This window comes from Carcharodon carcharias, chromosome 19, assembly GCF_017639515.1.
Source record: "Carcharodon carcharias isolate sCarCar2 chromosome 19, sCarCar2.pri, whole genome shotgun sequence".
Classification (NCBI taxonomy): Eukaryota; Metazoa; Chordata; class Chondrichthyes; order Lamniformes; family Lamnidae; genus Carcharodon; species Carcharodon carcharias.
The window spans coordinates 33,252,344-33,263,877 of NC_054485.1; the positions used below are offsets into that span (position 1 = coordinate 33,252,344).

At 40.3% G+C, this 11,534-nt stretch overlaps 1 protein-coding gene across 1 annotated transcript in view; it reads right to left on the reverse strand.

The window, feature by feature from the left end:
* The window catches only part of tfap2e (transcription factor AP-2 epsilon), a 92,337-nt gene extending 91,456 nt beyond the window's left edge, over window positions 1-881 (reverse strand). The window contains exon 1 of the mRNA XM_041212930.1: window positions 631-881. Within this exon, the coding sequence (XP_041068864.1) occupies window positions 631-657 (27 nt within the window). The 5' untranslated portion in view covers window positions 658-881. The remainder of the gene's footprint in view (window positions 1-630) is intronic.
* Between the last annotated feature and the right edge of the window lie 10,653 nt (window positions 882-11,534).

Below are 11,534 nucleotides of genomic sequence, written 5' to 3' on the forward strand. Positions count from 1 at the left end.
ACACACAGCGAATGAGACAAAACAACAATTATTCGCTTCCCATTTTATTATCTGACTTCACTTTATACATGTATAATATATATATAATTGATCCTTCATTGTAAAAAAAACCTCTTATTTATTCTTGGTTGTTTCTTGCTTTCTAGTTCCCTGTGCCATCATTTTAATTTTATTTTTCTGCCTGACTTCTGCCTCGATCTAAAACTGTATTCCACCCACTCCCCACCCCCAACCCCAACCCTGTCCCAACACCATAAGTTGCTATGAGCAAATATATCGACCACATATCTGGAAATAAAACCAAACCCCCAGCCCAGGGGAGAAAATACTCCCCCACCCCCTGCACACAAACACGCGCACACACACACACACACACACACTTCCCAGTTTGGTTTTTCCTTGTGTGTGTCAATATACTAAAGTTTTCTCATGTGCGAGTTTCAGTTCATCGCTCCATTGTGAAATCGAAAAGTTGGCTAAAATAACGAAAGCGATGAAAAGCAATGCGAGCCAGGTGAACCATCTGCAGCATATTTTTTGGTAAGAAAATCCTCATCTTTCCCACAGATTCCATTAATTTAGTTTCAATTCCATATAAACGGCCCGTTTCCCCCTCTCTGCCGTACTCACCATTGCAGCATATGTGTGTACCAACATCTGTGCGATCTAGGGGACACCAAATCCCAAACAATCCCAGTTTCTTGTTTCTATTTTTGTTTCGATCGGGACAAACTCCACAGAATTAGGAGAAAACGAGCCCAAAATCCATAAAGATCCGTGTGTCGGGGATGTGTTTGGACGAGGAAGCCAAAGTAAAGGAGTTTGAGGCTAGGATCGGGTCCGAGTTTCTCTCTCTCTCTCTCTCTCTCCGTGTGTCTCTCTCACTGAGTCGCGGGTTTTCTCTGCTATTAAATATCAGCAAATCTTTAATCAGCCGAGCGTGAACGAGCGCGGCGCGTTCCCGACGCTCGGCTCCGGGGACGCGCACTTCCTGTGTCAAATTGGACAACTCTTGATCTGGGAGGGAAAGTAAATAGCGAAGGGACCAAAACGAGACATTTACAAAGAAAAGCCAGAGACAATATAATACGTTTTGCACACTTATTTTATTAAAACTTGTCTGTTCGCGCTCTCTGCCCATCAGCAACTCCACAGCTTCTCACATGCCGGACACAAAGTGACTGGAGCTGGGGAGCAAATCGTCCAAAGCCCAAGGACAGTGGGCAAAAAGAAACAACACAGCCGAAAAGCAGATTAATCGTTGATATTTCACAGAAAATAAACGCTCTTTAAAACATGCCTTTGTATTTAGAAAAACACAAAACGACACAAACTTCTGTTCCGACTTCTGCTCCAACCTTGCATGAAGACAACTTGTTAAAAGTTTGAGAGAAGTCGGGACGATGGAAGCCGGCAGTCGCCGCGGCGATAGGCTTTTTCTACCTTTTCTACCGTCCAAGGAAGTTGCCCGAGGGCCTGTTTTAAATTTGAATGCACTGAGCAGTTGGCGTCGCTTGCGGCTTCGCTCTTTCTGAACCAGTCTGAAGAGCTGTCCGGCTTGATGCTGAATTCTTCCCGAATTTCCAGCTCCGTCCCCAGCGTCTTCGCCTCCGCCCTCAAAAAGAACAGAATATTACAGTTAATCTTTGTTTAGTGTTCCATTGTGATGGCTCAGTGTATAAGTGAAAATTAACTGAAATTAAACATTATTCAGAGCACGGCTATGAAATATTCATAAACTCCCTTGTGTGTGTGTGTGTGTGTGTGTGTTGGTACAGGTAACTGGACACTTCGGGCTTCTGTGTTATGGTCGACATGCCAAAATTTTAGATTTAATGGTGATATATTTCCATTTTAATATAATAGACATTTAACAAATTATTTTCAAGAGTAAACATCAAGGCCTACATAGTCTAACCACGTATTTATTTTAAGTCTTGTGTGGTACTCCCTTTGTACAGCTTTTGTTAACTTCCTTTCTGGTACACAATGTTTTCTATCTTTCCTGCCCTGCCATTATATTTTTTCCATTAACTCATGCGGACACAGAGGTTCTTTCTCTAAATCAAGTCCAAAGGATTGCGATCTGCAAAAAGAAGTTTCAGACCGCAGCGGCGTGGGTAAATGTGGAGCATCCCCATTTTAATGTTAAGCGCGCGCTGGCAAAATCTTTCTTCAACTCCCAATTAAATTATATTGAAACAAAGATGATAATTAACAGGTGTAACAAATGAAGTACTGGACTAATCTCCAGCACCAGAGCGTTTAATGTTCTTTCCTCGTTCATTTAGCAGGCTACTGCAGAGTCCTTCGTTTGTGGCATTTGTTGTGAATTTTTGCACTAGTTATTTTTCAGTTAGAATTTATTCGGACAAATGAATGGGAAAGCTTATAAATGGCCGCTTACACACAGACACACACACAACACAGACATGGCACACGCACCGAAGACTCTGTACAACCGAAATAGGGGCTGAGCGGAGTAGGGTGGGGAGATGGAACGTGGATCCAAACAATATTTAAATCTCAGAACAACAATTAAACTTCATCGTTACCTGTAAGCCAGGCTGTGTTCAGAAATATCCCATCCTCACTCAAACGTATGAATATGCGCAATGTTAATAATGCAATAAAGTGTGGGTCAGTTGTAATGACCATTTCGTGGCGGCATTGCCACGGGGGAGGGCTGATTTACATTTTAAACCCCCCAATGTGTCGGTTGTATGTAATGTGCTTGCACGATACATATAAATCGAACATTAACAATTCAATTTCCATGCAAAAATGCTTAAGAAATAAAACAATATTAAGAAAACTTTCTCAAATTGCCCGAAAGTTCACAACTGTCCACATTAAATACTAATGGACCAAAAATATACAACTCCTTTAGAATGATCTTTGTGGCAGTAAGGATATGATTCAGACACTGGGCGATACCTGTGTATAGATACAAGAAAAATGTAGCTTTACAAGTGAGGTTTGCAAAAGTCGTCAATTTTAACCGAATGGCATGTCAATCTTTTGCGAAAGACGAGGTTCCTCTACTATTTCAACAACAAACAATATATATTACGCTTATTAATAACATAGAGATTATTGAGTAGAGAAAATGCTTTGGGGAGAATAGGGATTGAGTAAAAGCAGTGGTAAGTGTTTAGGTGTATGGGGGAGAAAGATCTGTGTGTTCACATTTAAAAATACTGTGTTTGGAAGAAACATTGTGTGTGTGAGGTGGGGGGTGGGGGGGGGGGGGGTAGGTGGTTCCGCATATGCAGCTGTGCTGATACTAGTGCCTCTCACTGGCGGTAATACTAGCGCACAATCTCCAAACACTGGGGGCTTTCTTCCGTTCAATTCCAGTTGCACAGCTTCGTCCTTAGTAACTTTGGGTCAAGCACTGCACCTTGAAAAATCAGAAGTTTTTGATCTCTGGCGAAATGGATTTCCCGAAGCAGCTCAGGTGACCTGATCACTAATAATACATTTCATACAGAATGCTCCAAATACTCCAAAACTTATATAATTTGTGAGGCTAAAGCAAATCAGGAAACCTACATAACTGGAAGAACGGGTCCTAAACACATTTTGCACATTCTCTGAAATGTTGTTGCTCCGTACATAACTATTTAATTTCTCACTCACAGCTAAACAACATATTTGAATGACATTAAAGGACTTATTTATTTCCTGATAGATCTGTTATAGACTAATAGCTGAAGCTAAAGGGGAAAAAAATTCCTTTCCATTATTTTAAGAGCATTTTATAGGATAATCAAGGACTAGGATACGTAAAGAATATATTCTGGGATAGTCTTGCCTCTGTTTTAAAGGACATATAAAATCCCGGAATACCTACGAGGAAATCTGTTGTGCGAAATCAACCAATAAAAAGTTTACATCCATTTCAATACATACATACAAATATACATACATGTAAATATGTACATACATTTGTGAAATCTGGTTACAGCTTCACTGCGACCCAATACATATTTGGTCTCATTAAGGGTTCCATCAGTTTATCATGTTCCTTCGAAATAAAGTTTCATACTTTTTGGCAACAGAGTTGAACCCGGTGTTCCATGTAAGGAGGTAAATAGATTGGCGGGTTCTTTAATTACTGAGCAGAGAATAGGAATGCTTTGTTCACAATCAGGTGTCGTAGTCTGCAAAAGTTATTAATGAAGCAGAGTATAACAGGCGCTTAGTCAGACCTCGAGAAACTCCGATACTGGAAAAATAAACACAACTTTTTTCCCCTTCAGATTTAGTGCTTTTGGGGGTGGGGGTGGGGGTGGGGAGAGGAGTGGCGTTACTTCTTCGTACTGAGCAAAAGAGAGCCCGTAAGAAATTAACTTTTCAAAGTTTTTTTTTGAAGGGTGACATTAGTTATTCGTAAGATATTTTAAACAGAAGGGGACCGACTGTGCTTTATTAGCATTAGCACAATTCATCAATTGCCCAAGACTCGAGAGATTGCCTCTACCCAGATTGTTAATCCGGCAAAGATGCCTCTTCCAGTTTTCAAAACTACACAAGACACTCGACGCACAACATCCGCACGATTTCCTAGCGGCGAACGCCAGGAAATGATAATACAGAAATCATTTGGGAGAAGCAAGTGGCGTTTGACTCTCAGTATTTTCTAAATCCGCTAACAATAATATTCGACATATTTCAATAATAGAAATGCTTTTGCAGATCTGAGACGATTATATCCTCACGATTGGCTTTTCCGTTTTTTTCGATTACATTATATCGAAAACCGATTTCTCATAGAGTTTAAATATTCCCAAGTGTGCAAATAACGTATCTTTTGTAAACGGTGCCTATTTGAAAACCATTTTATTTATATATTCTATTTTTGCGGTTCCATGTTGAATTGTCAAGTTAATGGCATTAATTGCTCTCCCTAAACGAGCTGTGATCTCGCGTGTTATTCAATACATTTTATTATCACCCTTTAACTGTTTATAATGTTAAACTGTTTTCTTAATGTAACCTTCATCGCTGATTGCTGTTATGTTTTCTGTTAAAAATGTGTATGTGATTTGATTCTCTGCCATGTCTTTGTGTAATTCGTGTGTTGTTAGGAGATTTAGCCCTGGTTCTCGGTGTTAGCTTTGAGGGACATTCACAGATTGAAGATCTCACATTAAAATCAATTGAATTCTCCCTCTGTCGCCTGCAGCAATCCCCGGCGTTTTGTTGTTGGGCAGAAAGAGGGAAACGGGCGAGGATGAATCTTTGGTGCGACCTTAATTCATTCTTTAAACAGTTTAATCTCACCGTTAATTAAACCTACTATTAAATGGTTCTGGTTTACAAATCCCATTGTTCCTGCCAAAAATCTACTAATAGATTTACTTTCTCATCTGATTGATTTTTTAAAAAGAAATCTCAAGCCTGTCTGGCGAATGACTGATTTTAAATTCTCCTGTCAGAATGCTACTTAAAACGAATTATTTTCCAGAAAGGCGCTTTTCGGTTAATTATGTGTATCGCTCCATCCCCAACATGCACGTACACACCAATGCACACACAAGATGCAAATGGGAAAGGTATATCTAAAGTTTTTTTTAAAAAAATCAACGGATTGTCGGTTATCCCTAGCAAGATTCGACTCTTATGCAAACTATAAGTTCTAATATGAGACTCCAATTGAGGCATTTATAAGACTTATCCTTGATTCCGTGATCAGACAGGTTCGCTTTTCAGCTGTTAACATTGCTTAAAACACACTAGCGTGCATGTTATTTTTCATGGGTCGAGCCTCTTTTCTGGATGAAGTTCCCCTTTGCGGTCCAGTGCTGAGTGTACGCTGGGTACAGAGTAGGTTTCCATTTACATGCTCCGCCTTAGCAACACCGGTGTATCAGTGTCACAGCGACACCCAGTGGAACACACTGCAGCCGCTTCCCAGCTGCTTGAAACTTTTTAGGTTCATACCTATTGCATACACAACATCATAAAACTTAAAATAATTATCCACATCAGGCCACTGTCACCTCCTAAATGACATTCCTCACTGGGACAGATAAGAATTCAATGCACTGATGGATGTTCCATGTAAATTGAGGAGGACAACAATAATGCCACCTCGCCACAATTTCTTGAATTTAGATTTAATTTGACTCTAAAATGTAATTTTTCTGAGAGTACATAGGTTTATTTGTGGGGTGGTTATACGGATTGCAGAACATCCTGCAGTCCTGTTGTCTACAATCCATTTGCTCTGCTCACAGAAGCAGAATTTGATGATATTTTTCAAAACTCTAGCCTAAACTTTTCTATTTCGAGCTAAATTGTGTCAGAAACTGGGATTACAGGTGCAAAAATAATCTGGTCTCATTAGTGGTAAAATATTTAAATTAATGGGTAATACTCAATGGGGAAAAGTCATTGGAGACTCTTACATTCGATCCTACCCGAGAGACTGAAATGTGCATGAGTTTCTGAAGCAGTAGAAGATCACCTGAAAAAGGCAGCTTCACTCTAGCCTGGTAAGAATTCATATTCTAAAAGTCCCTGGACAATATAATGAATCTGCTGGGAACTTTATAAATTTCTCCTACCCCAAGTAAAAGATGGAAGTTGCCTGTAGGCTCCCAATATTAAAAATTAACCACGGAGGGGACAGGGCTCTATTTGTGCATCCAAGCACAGCTCCTTTGTCACTAACCTCAATGTAAGCCACAGAGAGGTGGTGGCACAACACTACTCTGCTTCACTGAGGATGAAGCCATTCAAGCAATTCAATAGTATGCTTTTGCTGTTTCCGTTTTACTCCAGTTACAGAACTGTAAAACATCTGAGGCAATTTACTGAATGGCATTAAAGCTTAATATGTGGCCTAGGTTCTGCTGTCAAAATAATGATGAAGCTGGTAGAATTCACTATTGTTTAAGTCTAAATGGTACAGTAAGTTTAGGTGCGGATCAGATGGTGAAAACCTAAAACCCTGAAGTTGCTGCCCTGGTTGTGGTACTCTACTTTTATTCATTTCTGGGATGCAGGCATCAGGGCTAGGCCAGTATTTATTGCCCATCCCTAACTGCCCTTGAGAAGGTGGTGGTGAGCTGCCTTCTTGAACCACTGCAGTCTATACTGGTGTTAGGGAGGGAGTTCCTGAATTTTGACCCAGCAACAATGAAGGAACAATTATTTATTTCCAAGTCAGGATAGTGAGTGGCTTGGAGGGAAACTTCCAGGTGGTGATATTCCCATAACTGCTGCCCTTATCCTTCTAGATGGTAGCGGTCACAGGTTTGGAAGGTGCTGTCTAAGAATCTTTGGTGAGTTTCAGCTGTGCATCTTGTAGGTGGTACACACTGCTGCTATTATGCCTCGGTGGTGGTGGTGGTGGAGGGAGTGAATGTTTGTGGAAGGGATGCCAATTAAGTGGGCTGCTTTGCCCTGGACAGTGTTAAGCTTTGTGAGTATTGTTAGGGCTGCACTCATCCAGGCAAGTAAAGTGTATTCCATCACATTCTTGACTTGTGCCTTGTAGTTGGTGGACAGGCTTGGGGAATCAGGGGGTGAGCTACTTGCCACAGGATTCCAAGCCTTTGATGTGCTCTTGAAGCCACAGTATTTATATGGCTAGTCCAGTTCAGTTTCTGGTCAATGGTAACCCCCAGGATATTGATAGTGGGGGATTCAATGATGGTAATGCCATTGAACATCAAGGGGTGATGGTTAGATTCTCTCTTGTTGGAGATGGCCATTGCCTGGCACAAATGTTACTTGCCGCTTTTCAGCCCAAGCCTGGATATTGTCCAGGTCGTGCTGCATTTGGACATGGACTGCTTCAGTATCTGGGGAGTCACAAATGGTGCTGAACATTGTGCATTCATCTGTGAACATCCTCACTTCTGACTTTATGATGGAAGGAAGGTCATTGATGAAGCAGCTGAACATGGTTGGGCCTAGGGAACTACCCTGAGGAATTCCTGCTGCGATGTCATGCAACTGAGATGAATGACCTTCAACAACCACAACCATCTTCCTTTGTGCTAGGTATGACACCAACCAGTGGACATTTATCTCACTGATTCCCATTGACTCCAGTCCTGCTTGGGCTCCTTGATGCCACACTTGGTCAAATGCTGCCTTGATGTCAAGGGCAGTCATACTCACCTCACCTCTGGAATTCAGCTCTTTTGTCCATGTTTGAACCAAGGCTGTAATGAGGTCAGAAGCTGAGTGACCTTGGTGGAACCCAAACTGTGCGTCAGTGAGCAGGTTAATTCTAAGCAAGTGCCACTTGATAGCACTGTTGATGAGTCCTTCCATTACTTTACTGATGTTCGAGAGCAGACTGATAGGGGGGTAATTGGTTGGGTTGGATTTGTCCTGCTTTTTGTGTACAGGCATTATGAGCGGGATGGGAGGAGTGTGTGAATTATCAAGCCCCACTACTCCGCAGGCTGTACCATTAATTTAACTGTTTAATTTTATCACCAAAATGACTAAAAGTGTACCTATACCTCTGGTGCCCAGAAGAAAAGAGACTCTAACCAGGTTTCTTTCAAAAGCTCAGAATGATTAATTTATTTGAAAACAAAGCTTCTTTTAACAATTGTAATTGGAAATTATAACTATCTATCTCTTCCTAAAGAATTCCCCAGCACACACACACATACATACAAACGAACAAAGGACAAATAGATAGAGCCCCTCTGCAGAGGTGGGCTTTGGAGGATGGGCGTTATAAAATAAAATCCACAGGGTCTTGACATTATCGGCCTGGAGTTCTTTTGTGTGAAGACAGGCGGGGCCTTTGGTCCTGGTGGATGTCTGGAAGTTCTCACCACTGGTCTTAGCTTTGCAGGTCTAAGTGCAGACTTAAACTTAGACGAGGGTTCTCTGCAGGTTGATGGCCACACACAATTTTAGACAAGGTAGAGAGAGGGAACCAATCAAGGTAGCCTTCCTTCCTCAGCTTGGTCTCCAACAAAACTGTCTTCAAAACAAGCAGGTTCACAACTTAAGTTTTTTCCCTCTCTCTCATGTGACTGCCTTTTTTGTCTCCCAGCATTTCATTAAGTAAAGCGCTTTGCAGCTCAACACAGAATGATTAACTTATTTGAAAACAAAGTTTCTTTTAACAAGTTGCAAGTACTGGTTAACACACAATTGTAATTGGGAATTATTGGGAAACTGCTTTTTTACAGGTGAACTTATGACCTTCTTCTTAAAAAAATCCCAGGTTAGTACTGAGATGATCAATCATGCCAAATCCTTCCATTTTGTAAAAGAAAACTTCAGTCTTGAGAGATATAATTCTAACACAGGTCATTCTTGGGCAATTTCCCACATTGCCTGGTAGATGCTTGTGTTGTAGCTGTACTGGGACAGCTTGACTAGGTCACGGCAAGGTCTGGAGCACAAGTCTTCAGTACTGTTGCCGGAATATTTTCATGGCCCACAGCCTTTGCAGTATCCAGTGCCTTCAGTTGTTTCTTGACGTCATGTGGAGTGAATCGAATTGGCTGAAGACCGGCATCTGTGATGCTGGGGATTTCCAGAGGAGGCCAAGATGGATCATCCACTTGGCCCTTCTGGCTAAAGATCATTGCGAACGCTTTAGCTTTATCTTTTGCACTGATATGCTGGGCTTTTCCATCATTGAGGATGTGGATATTTGTGGAGCCTCCACCTCCAGTGAATTGTTTAATTGTCCGCCACCATTCACAACTCTGCCGCAGTCTGCCTGACCATTGAATGGTGTGAAGTTTTCTATTTGCACAGTAGATACTAGAAAATTCACCACAAAAAGTTTTCCTGTTATTACAAGCTCAAGTATCTTCTTTAACAATGTGATAACTGTTAATTATTGCCATTCATCTCTCTGGCATTGAAAATTAACTATTAAAAGTACGGAGTCTAATTACTTCAGGTATTAATTGTTGAAGATTTAAAAAATGCACATTTTTAAAAATGACTTTTTCTTTCTTTTTTTCTCATTTTATTAATCTAATCTTTTTTCATTCTCTTTATTTTTTCTGTACCTGATTTGACATTTAATTCAACTCTCAAATTTACACTTCCTTCTCCATCCTCTGCTTATTTCATAATCATTCAATCTAATTAGTTAAGAAGATACAGTTGTTTGTCCTGAGCACTTAGATCCCAGATGCCCTGTCCACAATCAGATCACACTTTCAGAGGCAAATGAAAAAATTGAATGTGAAAGAGCAAGTCTAACTTCCGCAATATGCAGGCTTTTAAAATTTGTCCCTGCAATGCATTTATTTTCTTTTCCTTGCTAACCTGGAAAGGTGTTGGTAAGTCTTATTCTTAAACTACTGCTGTCCTTCTGGTGATAGCGTTTATAATGGTGGTAAGTAGAGAATTCAATGCTTTTTGAACCAGCAATGATGAAGGAATGACAACATATGTCTATTCAGAACGGTAGGTGCCATTAGATGCTTGCAGAAAGCAAAATCTAGGCCATTAAATTTTTCAAAATTAGAAAAAACCTGAATGATCAATAACAACTTGAATTTTTATGTGCATTCCATGTAGTAAAACATTGCAAGGTGCTTGACAAGAAATAAAATTTAACAGATCTAACTTTAAAAAAAACTTGACTGGTTGTTGAAGGTAACTGAGTGAAGTACTGAGAATGCATTTAAATCAAAATGCACAGAGCTCTGTTTTAACTGAAGCAGGATATCGTCCACTTGCACCGTTCTAAAAATGGTACCAGCTTCGCAGAAAACTGTAAAATGAAGTAGAATAAAAGCGAAAAGCAAAATAAGTTTTCTGGTATGTGCACAAATTATCGGTCACAATCTAACTGTACTGTACTGTGATCAGACATCTCCTTGAACACAATATCCAATTTTGGTCAAGGTGACACAGGGTTCAAACTTTGGAGGCAGTGCAGATAAGAGTCATGAAGCTGACCCTCTAGCATTATAAGTCTGAATTAAGAGGGAAGGTTGGAGAGACTTGGGTTTTTTGGCCTGCAAAGGAGATGTCTAAATGGTGGTTCTACTATGGAACTATGCAAGGCAGTAACCAGCAAAGAAGAGATAAATCTGAGTAATTATTTGAAATTAAACCACCAAAATAGGTTAATAGGCTATACAATTCAAACAAATAAAAAGCAAATTTGGAACTGATATCAGAAAATTCTTCACAAAGTATGATCAACACTTGGACAAATACAAAGGCAAACTAATATGGGCTGCTGGAAATCCGAACCAAAATAGAAAATGTTGGAAATAATCAGTAGGTCCGTGGACAGAGAAATAGAGTTAACAATTTTAGGTTGACGACCTTTCATCAAAACTGGAAAAAGTTAGAAATTTAACAGGTTGTAAGTATTTAGAGAGGCAGGGAAAGAAATTGGGAGAACAAGGATAAGTTCTGTGATAGGTCAGAACACAGAAAAGATTAAATGACATAAGGGATGATGTTGCAAGGCAAAAGGAGATAGTATTGGGACAAGAAAAGAAACAAAAGGCAGACCTAGATGAGTTCTAATTGGGAATAACAAAGTAATCACCGACAGCTGCCACCTG